The sequence below is a fragment of the Stegostoma tigrinum genome, chromosome 18, assembly GCF_030684315.1.
Source record: "Stegostoma tigrinum isolate sSteTig4 chromosome 18, sSteTig4.hap1, whole genome shotgun sequence".
NCBI lineage: Eukaryota > Metazoa > Chordata > Chondrichthyes > Orectolobiformes > Stegostomatidae > Stegostoma > Stegostoma tigrinum.
This window is the reverse complement of record NC_081371.1, coordinates 7,274,523-7,290,594: the sequence shown is the minus strand read 5'-3', so window position 1 is coordinate 7,290,594 and position 16,072 is coordinate 7,274,523. Positions and strand designations below refer to the sequence as shown.

At 40.4% G+C, this 16,072-nt stretch overlaps 1 protein-coding gene across 11 annotated transcripts in view; it reads right to left on the bottom strand.

Moving 5' to 3' along the window:
• The window catches only part of caprin2 (caprin family member 2), a 58,292-nt gene that overhangs the window by 16,293 nt on the left and 25,927 nt on the right, over positions 1 to 16,072 (bottom strand). For 9 of the 11 annotated variants that reach the window (XM_048548933.2, XM_048548925.2, XM_059652285.1 and 6 more), the window contains 3 exons: positions 15,794 to 15,982; positions 9,155 to 9,249; positions 3,079 to 3,145 (listed from right to left, as the gene is read on the bottom strand). In XM_048548933.2, coding sequence (XP_048404890.2) covers positions 3,079 to 3,145; positions 9,155 to 9,249; positions 15,794 to 15,982 — 351 coding nt within the window. The remainder of the gene's footprint in view (positions 1 to 3,078; positions 3,146 to 9,154; positions 9,250 to 15,793; positions 15,983 to 16,072) is intronic. The other 2 variants (XM_048548926.2, XM_059652286.1) reach the window with 1 other exon arrangement.

Sequence of the window (16,072 nt, the reverse complement as noted above, 5' to 3'; positions counted from 1 at the left end):
AAGTTACTTTCCAACCAAGCTGTACACTAGCCGTTTATTTAGTAGAATGAGGAGCAGTTAGTGTTAAAATGGGCCCCCAGACACCTCAATACTAGGGCCGAATGCTGTGGCACACCACAAAGCAGAGAAATTAAGTATTTCTCACTAAGCAGTCAGTCAAGAACATTCTGCTGGACAATACCTCAACTGGAAAACATTATTTCCCTTAAGTATAACAAAAGTAATCCCACACATCTCTAGGCTTGTTTGAAAGAAATTACTTTGTAAAATTATACTGAGACAACATCTGCAATGCAACTTAGAAATTTAGTGTACATTACAAAAGAAGAATGATAATTTGAACCCAAAAAAGGGTTGGACAGGGACAACTTCTAAAGTCACACTAAACAAGTTTATAAGGCAGGCATCAACTGATGGCAAAGTTTAAGTTCACTTCAGGTACAGGGGAAGAGAAAGATACAGGCAAGTCACAACTCAAAGCTACAGTGCATTACCAGTTGAGGCAACAATTGGGATTCAACTAAACAGCTCATATCCCAAGCTCAGAAAACAGCACTGGAAGAGTTCAATAATAGCAATACTGAATTTAAGTTTTCACAAGTATCGAAGAAATCAGATAAACTGGCAGCTCTTTCAAAAAGAAATCAGTTCGGCAACTTTACTGGACTGCATCACTTTTCGTCTAAAAGTAATTGCCGAAGTCATTCCAATTGATCAGATGAAAGTCACAAGACCCAACTTCATCTTTGCTTCAAACAAAAAAAAGTAACTCCCCATCCACACAGTAGGTATGCTGACAAGTCGATGGATTCTTAAATCATGATGAAAGCTCATAGCTCAGATTTTAAAACAGACATGCATTACTCTTGCTCAAGAATGGTGCATGTGCTAAGCATACAAACTCCCAGAAAGACTGAAAACCCTCAAACAGCAGTCATGAGATCAAGCCACGATAAGATTAGATTCGATTCTAACTTTGACTGTGTCAAGTTAAGTAATCCATCATGGATTTCAAAGCATGCACAACAGAACAGGGGTTTCATTTCTTTGATACAAATGCACAATACCATGTACTTTCAGAGAAGTTCTACCACTACAACTTGTAGTGAAACTGGGATTCAAAACTTTGGTGACTGAAGTACTTCAGAAGAGCTCCTCACCCTTAATGAGAAAGAAAACCAACATGTGGAGCAGACAACACAGTCCTGTTAGTGATGGCATTCTGGGCTCAATTACAAAGTAAACAGATAAATTTTCAGGCCAGGCAAAAACTGTCCTGCAATTCCAAGGTGCAGGCTATTTCAAAGAAGGATGTTTCACGTGTATTTACCTGGTTGGTAGGTGAAATTCTAACAAAACCTGTTTACTAAGGGACCATGGGGAAGTCAGCATGCACATATCTGGCTGGCATCTCAAACCAAATCTGAGATTGTTCAGTTTAAATAACAAGTTAAGTGACAAGATGGCCACACCAATACAGGTAAAGCTGTCCAAACACCTGGGAGGTATGAACCTTCTGATGCCAACAAATTCCATTACAGAATCTTGCATATTACAACTCGGCTAGCTAGTATCCAATATCTCAATGGTCAAATTAGCAGCATTTAAACATCCAGAGTTTGATGAATCAATTCTCCTGTAGTTTGGATTACAGATATAATCCACTGAAATATATAATACCACCCTCACACTGAAGGTGTTTTGTAATTCACCTGGAGAAAGAATGTCTTGTTCAAGGTCAATTTGTTATTAGTCATCTGCCTAGAAATTAGCTACTCTAATCCCATAGATAGAAAGGTGAATCGATCAGGGATCTGCACTAACAGCAGGGCTTACCATCCAAGTCCAATTTGGACACATTCATTTGAGACATGAGTGGTTCATCCTTACACATGCCAAACTTCTGCATCCTTAAAACCGCTTCAAAATTGCATAGAAGAAAAAGGGAGTAGAAATGCCAAGGCAACAATTGGCCACATGAATATGAGTAATTAGATATCCAGTGCTCAAGTCTACAACTGGGCAACGAAGAGACATGTCAAGCTCAACTGTTATTCTGTACATATTTATTGTTCAAATATGTAGTTCAGTCAAAGTCTAAATACTCCCATAAACCATTCCCAGAGTAGGAATTGAGAAAGCTACAGATTGAAACAAGAAAGCAAGCTGCTACTAAATGATGGCACAGAGTTTTAAGTGCACAACGCAGGCAGAAAGCTGGCCTTCAAAGGCCTGTTTTTGAAGCGTCTGGAGGAAAACAAGGCGTTGATCTTGAAATTAAGGAAAAGTCTCAAGTAATTCAGACAAGGGCACTCCTCAACTAAAAAACACAACTAGAGGTGCTGCCCAAAGTGAAGGTAGTAAATAGTGGGGGTACCACTGTGCCCAAACTAGTGACTAGTCAAAATCCAACTTGGGTGTTGGCAGATAAATGGGAAGCTTGCTATACTCAAGGATGAAGTGATACCACAAGACAAAAAAAGTCAATGCAGATATTCCAAGCAAGTGGAAGCCTATAAAATGGACATGACATTTGCAGCCTCCAGTTGTCTCAAACTGCAACTTGATTTTCTTCAAGGGTTTCATGTTTGAAAGAAGAGTTTCACTAATCTAAGCGACAGTCACATGCACATTAAAGCTTATTCACTACTTAATCCAGCATTAGTTTTCCGCAGTTCCAGATGAAATAAAACCAGTGGGAATAAACCAGATTGGTCTGATTTATAGATTTAGTAAATAAGAGTAGTGTATCTTTTAAAACAAAAGCTTTCAACTGTCATCTCAACAATATCAATTCAAGTTGGAATCCAAGCACTAATGAATTCCTGTTAAGGAGGAAAAATCCTCAGGTTTTTAGGATGCAGCTATGTCTCCATTTCAGCAAAAAGAGGAAATAGCCTACAACTACAACATTAGCCAAAAACTCAATGTGTCCTATTTCAGGAAGGATTTAGAACTGCACTGCTCGGTTACCATACGTTAATAAGCAGCCTCAACTATTTAGGTTTGTCTATAAGCCATTAATATGGTTCTTTAACTTTAGTCCCAAGAATAAGCATTAACGTTATGCATAATTACCTGCTCTCATTGTCCCACGAGGCCCAACTCCTGTGCCACGTTTGTAGTTCTGTTGGTAACCAGATTCCTGAAAAACAGCAGAACATCATAATCCAAAAGTGCATGAGGTACAAGCCCATCCAAAAAATATTACAAGATTAGACAGCTATAATCTCAAACAGTCCAGCACATTCAGTTAATCTTCACCTGCACCATACCCTATATTAACTTGAACACATCCATATGTGTCAGTGCATTTCAGTTCACACAATGCCTTGTACAAACATGGTATCAAAATCTGACAGCAAACCTCAAGACTTATTCAGGCAGAATGACAAAAAGAGGTCAGCCAGTTTACGTAGCAGAATGATAAAAGGTGTATCAGAGATAATAGGAACCGCAGATGCTAGAGTATCTGAGATAACAAAGTGGACAGCTGGATGAACACAACAGGCCAAGCAGCAGAGGAGCAAGAAAGCTTGAGGTGTTTTGTCCTGTTTTTTTTTTAAAAAGATGTTTTAAAAGACAGAGGTTCCAAGCTGTATATCTGAATCCAATGTAGTAAAACTGCCCAAGGATTTAAAAAAACTAAACAAGTTGCAATCGAAGTAGCCTGCATGGGTGGGGTTAACATCCTGTTTGGGTGGGAGCTTGAGTTTTTTTTAAAAAAAGCAGTTGTTGGGGGTCTTGAAGCTGGGTGTGGAAGCTGCTTTTCCTGTTCAGCTACAAGCTGGGGTTCTCTTCCTGCTGCTAGGCTTGCAATCAAGTCAATCTTTATGACAAATTTGCCTTTGACAAGAACATAGAACATAGAACATTACAGCACAGTACAGGCCCTTCGGACCTCGATGTTGTGTCGACCTGTCATACCGATCTGAAGCCCATCTAACCTACACTATTCCATTTATGTCCATATGCTTATCCATTAAATTTTCTATCCAAGCTAATATTTTATCCTCAAGACTTTGACCTAACTGAATGCTTTTTGAAATCTACTGACTCCCCTTCATCAACTTGTCTAGTTACATTCCCTCCCAAAAAAAAAAAGATTTGTCAAGTTCAACTTTCCTTTCATAAGACCATGCTTACTTTGCTTAATCGTATGATTTTTCTAAGCAGTCTGTCACCGATTTCTTAACTTTTGGCTTCCAGTAATTTACTCTAATAGAATATGAAAAAGCTCTAGGACAAAGCGGGGTAAATCCTTATATGCGATGTAGAAGCAGATATGGTCATATTGAAGACATAGAACATAGAACAGTACAGCACAGAACAGGCCCTTCAGCCCACAATGTTGTGCCGACCATTGATCCTCATGTATGCACCCTCAAATTTCTGTGACCATATACATGTCCAGCAGTCTCTTAAATGACCCCAATGACCTTGCTTCCACAACAGCTGCTGGCAACGCATTCCATGCTCCCACAACTCTCTGCGTAAAGAACCTGCCTCTGACATCCCCTCTATACTTTCCTCCAAACAGCTTAAAACTATGACCCCTCGTGCTAGCCATTTCTGCCCTGGGAAATAGTCTCTGGCTATCAACTCTATCTATGCCTCTCATTATCTTGTATACCTCAATTAGGTCCCCTCTCCTCCTCCTTTTCTCCAATGAAAAGAGTCCAAGCTCAGTCAACCTCTCTTCATAAGATAAGCCCTCCAGTCCAGGCAGCATCCTGGTAAACCTCCTCTGAACCCTCTCCAAAGCATCCACATCTTTCCTATAATAGGGCGCCCAGAACTGAATGCAGTATTCCAAGTGCGGTCTAACCGAAGTTTTATAGAGCTGCAACAAGATGTCACGACTCTTAAACTCAATCCCCCTGTTAATGAAAGCCAAAACACCATATGCTTTCTTAACAACCCTGTCCACTTGGGTGGCCATTTTAAGGGATGCTTCGCCACTTGCGAAGATCTTTGCATCCTCGCTCTCCACTGGAGTCGTACCTGAGGACTGGAGAGAGGCAAATGTAATTCCTCTCTTCAAGAAAGGAAATAGGGAAATCCCCGGCAATTATAGACCGGTAAGTCTCACGTCTGTCGTCTGCAAGGTGTTAGAAAGGATTCTGAGGGATAAGATTTATGACCATCTGGAAGAGCATGGCTTGATCAAATACAGTCAACACGGCTTTGTGAGGGGTAGGTCATGCCTTACAAACCTTATTGAGTTTTTTGAGGATGTGACTAGAAAAGTTGATGAGGGTCGAGCTGTGGATGTGGTGTATATGGACTTCAGTAAGGCATTTGACAACATCAGTGAGACTCTAAAACATCTCAAAGACAAATTGGCCAATGTTATTTTTCTCACCTTGTAGTCAGGCACTCCAGCAATGTTTACAGGATATATTATGCAATGAGTCAAAATTTAATTTGAAGAAGACACAAGATTTCACAAGGGCTACGTAGTAACTCAAAACAAGGGTGTGTATTTATGGGATGTTACTGTATTGGAACAATTACTGTTCTGTTAACTGATTGCTCTGTTCAGTTTGTCAATATAGTTAAGTATTTCAAATTCATTTTTAGTAGTTCACTACAATGTATGATTAGTGTTCTGCCTCAAATCTAGTAGTTTCACCAAACTGTATACAGAACATAAAGCTTGGCCTTTTGCCTTTGAAAAAAAAAGGTTGGGTCTCAGCTATCTTAATATATTTTGAGGAGGTTTGGTTTGGTCCATACGATTAGGAACAAAATTTCACACTAATGCTTAGGAAGCTGAAAGAAAAGGGAATTGGGATGGAGTGAGGTGAATACAAACTCATATCTAGAGAAATTTGGGGTGGAAAATTAGAAAAATGAGATGGCAAAGCCATGGGAGCAATTCAAAACATTAGGGACAGAGCATCCTTTCTTAAAAAAAGTCAGGTTGAGAACTAAAGAGCTGAGTCACAAGTAGAAGCAAGGTTAGATCAAGTTAGAGTTCTTTTAAAAAAAATAGACAGACAGTCTGTCTCAGAGGTTTGTATTTCAAGTTTGTCCCAGTTGGGTTTTACCACATCGCTGGAACTAGCAACAGGATCCTTTCTGGATCACCTAGGAACTATGTCAGCAGTACATATACAGTGATAGATGCTACAGAACAGTTAACAGACTTCACTGCTCAAGACCAAAATCTTTTGAAAAAGGCAGCTTTCTGGAAATTCAACTGAATTTACATTTCCTGGAAAGCTGTAGTCGTCAAATCTTTAACCTTCCAAATAGCACACCACCACGCCAGTCAGAGGCATCTACAATACATTAAGTTTCATTACAGAAGCAAAAATGATAGAAATCCAAAAACATCAGCATCCCAGGCAAAATATATTTGGGGCTAGTGAAGAGGTTTAAATTTCATCGACAACTGGATGGAGTCAGAAAAGTAGATTCTTCCCAAAAAGCAAACTAAATGAAGCAAATCTATTGACCTTCCATACTAACAGTAACGCAACAGGTCTTAATGATGTAGAAACCACCAAGCAACTCTCAACTTCAGCAAAAGCACCCCCCCCCCCACCCCAAGTTTAGCAGGTTTGAGGCGAAGAGGAATTGAACCCAAGGCTCAAAAGCTCTTAACTTTAGGGACAGATTACCTTTGAGTCTGGACCAGTCAATAATAATCCCATCACGTAAAACAAGTGTCTATGCAGCATAGATTAGGGAGGGAACAACACAGCTTTACTACAGATGCTGGTTCAGTTGAGATTTTACAGAGCTATATTACCTGGCATTTAACCAGCTTAAAGTACCTACATAAATTGATAAACATATGGATAAGGGTTTTGAACTCTTCCGCAAAATGACAATGCTAAACCTTAAATGTCTGCAAGTTAAGCGTTCTTTTCGATAAAAAATTGGATAAACGTACAGCAAAAAAGTGACAAGTTTGATCACATACCATCCATGAAACGTATTCAATCACTAGAGGACTAAAATAGCCTCTAGGGTGAGCTGTGAAATCAAAAAAGTCTCAATCCAATTCACCTTACGCTTCAAAACAAAAAGGGTTAGAAGAATGACTTTTGAAAAAATTGAATGGATGCAGTGTACACTGATTGTGTTAATTTGTCTCAGGAGTGAGAGGAATGTAAGTGCAAGGAGGCCATTTGGCCCAACAAGCCAATTATATCATAGCTGATTGGATTGTGGCTTTTCATCCTAGGTTCCATTGTAGATCCAAACCTTAGGTCTAGCTCAAATCCACTATAGTGGAGATTTTTATTAGAACCCTCTAAAGTACCTCATCACCATCTTACAGTGCAAGAAGCTATTACTTTTAAAAAAGGTATGCTCCTTTGTGCTAGATTCCTCCAAAGTGAGGCATCCTCAGCACCTGCTGTGTCAAGCTGATCTCAGAACATTCATCTCTCCATTCAAGCAACAAACCGAAACAAAAAGGCTTAACATTTCCCGAAAAAAGTACCAGCCAACCTAGGAAATCAAGCTAGAGAACCTTCTGGGCTACTCCCTATGCAAGTCTATCCTTCTTAAAAAAGGGAAGAAAAAAGTTAACAGTACTCAATGCGTTCACACCTGACCCATATAGTCATAGCAAAAATAATAGCTTTATACAACAACCCCTGATATGACAGACCTTCAAGGTCTACAGGGAATCACTGTACTTAATTGCTGACTACAAAGTTTCCCTTGCTAACATACAATGCCCTGTCCAGCTGGAATTCACCCAGGTCCACCGGAGCAGGCCTATAGCAGCTGTCCTGGGACACTGCGGGTAGGAACACTACTTCGGACAGGAGCCAATGTTCAAAGTCCCACCTGCTCCAGGAGGTGCACAGTAACATCTCTGAACAGGTTGATTAAAAAAAAAGGAATAAAATAGACCCAATTGCCCTCAACAGACATTAGAACTGCACATCTGGAGAAAGTGGTTAAAAAAGGAAAAGCCAGCAATTTCAGTGGTGGGGAGTCACCCAAAAGTAAAGACTGCTTTTAGTTGCCCATAATGGGTTTTGCTTGCAAATTTTGATTACATCCCAGGCAGACCCAACAAGGCTTGTGGCAGTGGTCGAGTCCCAGGTTGACATCCCCCATGGTCTAGGGGTCTGAAATAGCATCTCTGTACAGGCAGATTAGAAAATAAAGCAGAACCATTTTACTGGCAGTTAATCGCAAAAAAAAACCTGGTTTAGCAGCAGGGAAAACATTTCCCATGTGCAAGAACAGTTCTTGATGCTTTAAAAAAAAAAGCACAGACCCATGGGCTGGGGGCAGGGGGGGGGGGGGGGGGGGGGTTCTTGTGATGGAATGGTTGTGTCTTACATCTGGACCAGAAGGCCTGGGTTCACGTCCCACCTACTCCAGGTGGGCAATAACTTCAGTTTTGTCTTTAAAAGCCCAGCCTATAAAGCAGACACAGGGATTAGTCTACAAAACTGCCTGTCCCAGGCAGGGACAAGTCCAGGTATGACACTTAGTTACCCTATTTAGGTGTTGAGAATTAAATCTTCTTTTCCAGGTCAGGCTAGAGTTGAGTTTTTAAAAATTTGTTGTATTACTGTACCAGAATGCTGACTGCAATTCATATACACAAAAGGACCCCTTGATCCCCATATCTTGTACAATATTACACTGCATTTGCTGTTTTCTTTTAAAAACTGCTTACCTACTTAAATCCCTTTGCAGACTGCATCCTCAAAATTGCTTTCCTACCTATCTTCAGACCATCAGCAGATTTGGTTGCAATGCACAAGGGGCTCTCAAAAAAGTTAACAGAAGTGGTAAACACTGGAGACTCCAGAAATGCTTCAGATCAGCAACAGGAGCACCATCAGGATCAAAAATTTCCTGTGTTGAGACCATGTCTTAATGGTCAGTTGCAGACTATGTTGCAATACAAGTGAATTTGTTCACCATTTGAAATTGACTCACAGGGGCAGGGGATGCAAAAACCAAACCAGATTTGATGATTCCAATCCTTTTAAAAGGGAAAAGAGGGGTATGATTCAGACAGGAACCTGTATACCTGATCTAACCAGTAAACAAAACCATGCATGAAAACGCATCTGCCTTTTATTCATACCAAGTTCAGCAAGAAAACAATAGGCTGCAGAATTATTAACCCAAATTGTTATTCACAATGGTACACAGCAATCCTTACCCTTGGAGTGTACGGCATCCCAGGGTACTCCCTACTTGGGAAAGGTCCATACGTTCCATTACCAGGTATGGGAATTCCTCTGTAGCCATCAAATCCTGAAGAGACAAGTTAACATTAAATTAGAACAAATCTGATGCACTCAAGATCAAGATACTAGATTTCCACCCCCCTGCCCCCCATTACAAACTCCCAATAAGCCAGAGGTCGTCTCAAATAAATTTCAATTTTTGAACAGTAACCCATAAGCCAACTCACTGTTCTGAAAGATGGGACAATTTAAAAAATTCCCATATCCAAATGGAATCCTGCTGCCCTCCTACAAAATAAAATACAGGTCAACTTGTGCAAGTTGCATACATCGCATTTGAAACAATGCAGTGAATGGTCTTTGAATTCTTGTATCTGGATGCTCAGCTGAATAAGATTACTCCAAAACCCCATATGCTCTCCTTGTAAGTGCAGCAGGCAGTAAACTCCATTTGTTGGCAAAGGCATTATCAGAATCTGCTTTTCAACAAGGTATCAGGACAAGCTTACATGGAAGTGAGCCACACCTAGAAACCACTTCAAAAGAAAAAAGCCAACTGGCTTCAAATAAAAAGTTTATCCAGTGAGAAATACCAACTTGCCCAAGACACCAATGTAATTCACTTGAGTAGCTTCAAAGTCCCTGGAGGAGAAAGAGCTGAATTCATATTACAGTTAAGGGGAGAAAGCCCAATTGTCGATCTATTCCTTACAGATTGCCGACCCCAAACCAACTCCCAAACCCCAAAAAAAAAGAAACATCCCTTCCACAGCAAGGCTATTTAGGACTGTACACTTAAAATCCACTCCTCTGGTGGATTTTTCCCCCAAGTATCTGTCTAATAAACCTCCACTTAACTAACTCGAGCATTTATGAGACAGGAGACCAAAACTGTACCCAATTAAACATGAAGTCTCAAAATGCATAAAGATCCTCATTTTCAGATTCAATCAAATTAAGAAACTGAATTGCATTAGCCCTCAGTAACATACCAAGCCACAGGACTATGGCTTGAACTAGGGCACCCAGTTCCTTCTGCACCTCAGGTCATTTCCCATTCAGGTAAGGTTGCTTTGTGTTCTTCTTGTTAAAGTGCACCACTTCACCTTTCTCCACACTATATTCCATTAACCAGGTTTTAGCCGATAACCATTTGCACCCTTGAGTCCTCTTCACTATATACTGTTCATTTGCCAATGTCTTCCTTACAATTTATATCTGCTTAGGAGGAAGACTGAAGTCACAACAGACCTGTCAGATCCCAGTGGGCTCATGTTGCCACTTACACTACTAACTTGGGTGGCACTTTGTCCTCTGGAAATCCAAATATGGTAGAATGTGCTGCACTTCATCCACAATCAACCAATTTACTGACTTTAAAGACTGGAAATGGCTTTGTGGATGACACCAATTACCTTGCTGTTTCTCAACATCCAGCAATTACTCCCCGAGGATGAACTTTAACACCATTCTACAGCAGTGGCACAACTGAAATGGCCTTTAGTTATTTCTATCACCCTCCCTTCTTAAAAGCCAGTATATTTACCTCCAAGATGTAACTTTTCTAGAATGTAAGTTTTGGAAAGTTAACATCAACACATCACCTCAAACTTTATCCTAGTCTTGAAGATGGCTGATCAAAGCCTGGAGACTGATGAACCCACCAATCCATTTGCTCAGTAGCACTTCCTTAAGAGAATGTCACCAGGTTCCTTGCTTTCCACCTCAAATACAAAGCTATTATTTGGACAAGGTGTTCATTACAGATAACACGATAGACATTCATTACAGCTACTATCATTTCCATAAGTGACCATGAACTTAGTTCTTAAATGGCCAACACTCCCTATTCAGATATTCTGACCAACTCTTTGCTATCCATCTCTTTCTAGCTAGCTTCTTAAAAATCATTGGTCAGATTGTCAAGAATAGTCTTTGACCTCCCAGCAGCGTTCCAATGAATTTGTCAATCTGCACTGACCTGAGGTCCACTCTAAATGGCAACTTCCAGAAATCTGAAGATAATGCAATGAATACACACACATTGATCACCATATGCAACCTCACTGCCTAGTCGTTATGCAACTTACCCCCCCACATCCATGAAGTGTGATGCCATCTTTCACCTCAAATTAACTAGAATTGCCCACACTGGATTTTAAGAGGAGGATGATTTGATCAAGTGTTCAGAAGTATTCTTTGGACTGTCATTGCTTATTTCTGATCTCCTAGCCCAATATCCCAGCACACTCCAGGGTGTCTTGCAGGGGTTTTAAGCTTAGTTAACTGGAGTTTTAGAATACTAGCCTTGATCAACCCTTTATCCCTTCTGAAAGGAGACAGATTTGCATGATTACTTCTAACAACAGGTAATGGATCAATAACATTCAAACGGTGAAACAAACAGAACAGATAAAAGATTCAAATGCTCCTGCACCTGCAGTCAAACGGATAGCAATTTTTCTACACTTTAGTTACTTGTTATCTTTGCCTCAGTTCTATAAAAGAAAAGTCAACATCTTCCTAGATGAGGAACATTAAATTGTACCAGCTGGTTCTGCGTTTAACAGGATTATGCATTCAACCCATACTCTGTCTTGTCAGTTCAGGGTGAAGATAGACTGGATTTCATAATTTTACAAAATGCAAGTCTGAAAGAGTGTAAGGCATTGTGCACAATGTCAAACTGGAGAGGTATGGTCATGGGAGCAAAGGAGCTAAATCATGATTAGCTGAAGCTAAGTTTGGAGTTCACAACATTGGTGCACATAGGGGATTTAAAGCAACTAAAAATTAAGCATTCCCACCAACATTTGAAATAGCCGCTCAAGGTAATCCAAGTTTTATTCCAAAGGTAACCTAACTACTGGTCATGTACAATTCTCTAAAAGACCTGTCTAACAAAGTGCTACACAGGATTTTTCCCGTGTGAAAAACATTAACAAAACCTTATTACCACAACTTAGAAAATCAGATTCAGAAGCTGCATGTCAGCAGTAAACCCACTTCAGAACAGGATGTCCAGAGCCAGGTACAGTTATAAACTCAGCAAGCTCACATGACTCCACAGCTGCTTGCGCACGCTAGTGATTCCACTCCAGTTCACAGGCCAAACTGAGGATGGGGTCCAGTACTTAGGCTCACATCCACAAGACCAACCACCTTCGAGGCAAAAAAGCCTCGAGAGATGTTGGAAAGCAAAAGTGGTATTCCTAGAGATTAGAAGGGGTGTGCAGTAGGGAAGCCTTGTAGAGTGGATTGCCTGTGAAGGACAGCAGTGGCACATATTAAAACTGGCAGCATAGCCTGTTCAATCTGTTTCAGAAAAATATTACTCACTTTTTCTATAGTGTATTTTATGTCTATATCTTAGCCTAAAGTCATTAACACCAAAATTTGTTTTGAAATATTGAGCATCCATACTCATGAAACGTGGAACAGTTGGGCAGGTGATGTGCTGGTGGACCCCAAGTCCTGACTGCTCAAAGAAATCTTGCAACAGAGCTGAAGTTCAACAGTCTACAATGGACAAAGCATGTGACAATCAATGATACCGAAGGTCGACAATTCACCAGGACCTGGTAGCCTGAAATCAAGAATTTTAAATTGAAGAAAAAGTAGATTGTGGAGGCATCAGTTGAAATATCGCACAACTCAGAGGGAAGGTTCCAGTGGATTGGAAAACTGCTACCATGGTTTCACATTCAAGGAAGAGACAAAGCCGGAAGTTACAGGCCAGTTGGCTTGACATCTGAGAGTGGGGAAAATGCTGACTTCCACTGAAGGAATGAATAACGGGGCACTTACAAAATGTAATGCCAGTCAACAAGGAAATGACATTTCTTAGAGTTCTGAGGATACGAGCAGAATTGAAGGCAATCCAGAAGACGTGCACTTAGATTTCTAGAAGTCATTCAACAGTGCCACAGGGAATGAAGGTTTTGCTGAAGTTAGAAGCTGTTTAAGGTAACACATGACCTTGACTGAGGACTGCATACGTTGAGCAGGAATTAGTGAAGCTTTTTGGGTCAGAAAGATTAACTGGTCATATCCCATGAGAATCGTGAAAAACTATAGCCTCGGTGTGGATCCCCACAGTAAAGTCTTTTGTATTGGAGTACATATGAAGTAGGAATAATGCCTACTTTTTAAACCAATTGATTAACAAGCCAGAAAAGGAAGTCCAACCAGGCTCCACAAAGCTTGGAAATAAATCAAGGTCTTTTAGTAATGTACCATGAAAGATGGATACTTTACAAACCGAAGACAGGTTGCATAGGAGTTTTGTTTTCACACAGACTGGGGGATAGCGTTAGAATCTCATTTCTGATTATGGCCATTTCAATTAACATTTAACCAACTAATTTAATTGCCAAGCTTCACTCCTACTTGTGTTCATTTACAATTCTAATCCAAGCAAAATCAATAGTATCCTCACCTAATTTCAATCTTCACATGGAAATCACGTCCTGAAGACTGGTCTTTTACATTTTCCCTTTCAAAAAAAAAAAGGGGAGCTTTTGGAAAGATTGTCCCAGCAAAATATGCTATTTCTCCATTTCCGACTCGCTGCATCACCTATTTGTGGTCCACTTGAACTTTAAGCAAATCTTTTTGGCATCAAAAGTCTTAATGTTGTCTCCCTTCAGATCATCCAAGTTTGCCTCATGTTCTTTTCAATTTAAGATTTGTGAACATGCTCAAGACAGAGAAACAGGAGTTGCTGGAACAGCTCAGCAGCATTTGTAATCTAAGGGTCACCGGACCAGAAACAAACTGATTTTCTTCCTCAGAGGCGGCTAGACCTGCGAGCTTTTCCAGCAACTATTGTTTTTGTTCCTGATTTACAACATCCACAGTTCATTTGGTTTTTAAGATGGATTTGCTATTCTGCATCCATGATCTTTTACTTAGTCATTTTAATTTTATTCTTAATTAGGAGAGTAGAGAACTTGCTCATCTCCATTCAGCAGGATACTGGATAAAATTACAGCTTCAACCATTCTGGCCAATTCTTCACTGTCCGCATGATGGACAGATACCTAACTTCTACTCAAGACAATTAACTTGACAAGTATTTCTACTGCCTCCTTTTGGATTTGCTTGGGATGAGGCTACTTGTTGCACTATTGATCTTAAAACATGCCATTAACGATAGCCGTAACCACTGATTTGATCCATTTGGTCAGATCAGTGAGCAAGTGAGGTTTCTGTAATCTCAAGTCAGATATCACAACCCGTTTCCACATGCAAACTCAAAACCAAAGCTGGGAATCAGCATCCATTCCTCAGTGGTTTAAAAACACAGGTAAATAAAAAAGTGACCCAAAATTGTGTTAGTTTATCCCACTAATGAAATTTCTCCACACTTGTTGGATTTTCTCACTACTGTTTCCACAAGTCCACTCTACAATCAAATGGCAGGGTTCACAAAATTTAATTTCAGCAAGGTACTGAATTACAACCACCCTAAACACCAAGGGGGCCACTCTAGGACAAACCCTCAGTGGAGACCCATTAAATACTTCTTAAAAATCTCTTTCCAATAATGAGTCTATTCGCACAAACATATCCTCCTGTCCTTCATGTTCATGTACTTTGTTCACTCAAAATCTAACAGCTTTATTCCCTCACACATCCCCAATCCACTAGTCCTTCAGATTTATTAATACTCATACTTAGGCACCCTAGTTCTGGTCTCCATGTGAGGGAAGTGAAGATGTCAGTTCTTTAGTGGTTTAAGTGAAAGATTTGCCAAGTTTTCAAAGCTGACTAGAGTGGTGCACAATGCAGTATGGGTGATTCCATTAAACATTAAGTGCTGTAAATGGTCAGCACAGCAGCTCCGTGGTGAGCCCTGCTGCCTGAACCAAGTTAGATTCCACTGACAGCTTTATGGAGTTTGCACTGCACAATCTCCCCATATCTGCACTGCTTTCTTTTGGGTGCTCCTGCTTCCTCCCAGTCCAAAGACAGCATAGCTGATCCACCTAATGTCTAAGTCACAGGGTTACAATAGAGGGCTAGGTCTGGGTGGGATGCTCTTGAGTTAACGTGGACTCAGACCAATTGGCCTCTTCCCACACTGTTGGGATTCCTGAATCTATCGTCTGACTTCTTACTTGAAATGAAGTAACCAAGGAATAGAATATTCCACCCTGAAGTGCACATTAGAGTATCAATTCTTTTCAATCACATTCTGTTGTCACTTCAAGCAAGCTTGCAGAGTTGAGACAAATCACTATTTAACAAGCACAGTGCAAGTGTCTCAGGATTGCTCAAGCTACATTTAAAAAGATTCAACTTGGGAGAAAGAGCAAAAAAACCCATCATCAGGTGGAGAACCAGGCATGACAAAATGCTACATGGGCAAAAAACACTATGAACTCACACACGGCTTTTGGAGCAGAGAATGTAAGATTCATTAAACTGTAGCTTTGTACAGATATCATGCCAAAGACTTCAATGCCTTATGTGCAATTTGTTATTCATGTGGTCTCGAGTGGGACTGGAGCAATTGTTGAATTCATGAGAATTCTAAACCATCATTGATGCTTTGATAAAGTTGGAAAATTAAGTAGGCAGTGTGCCACATGGATTCTATACTGTACCTATTTGTACACCTTTATATCCATTACTAGAACCACGGTAGGCATTAGCAATTCCTCTGCCACTTCGTGCAGCTCCCCTGACAGCACCTCTGCTTCCAAAGTAGGGTTGGTTCGGTCTCGGTAAAGGATTACTTGGCTGACTGTGGGGTAGAAAAACCGGGGTCCCATTGGCAACTGAAGTAGGTTCTTCTGATGAGAAACAAAGCCAAAGTGAATTCAACAGCACTCAAGCACAAATCTGATGTAGACAACAAGATTTTAGATCACCATCTGCCTTAG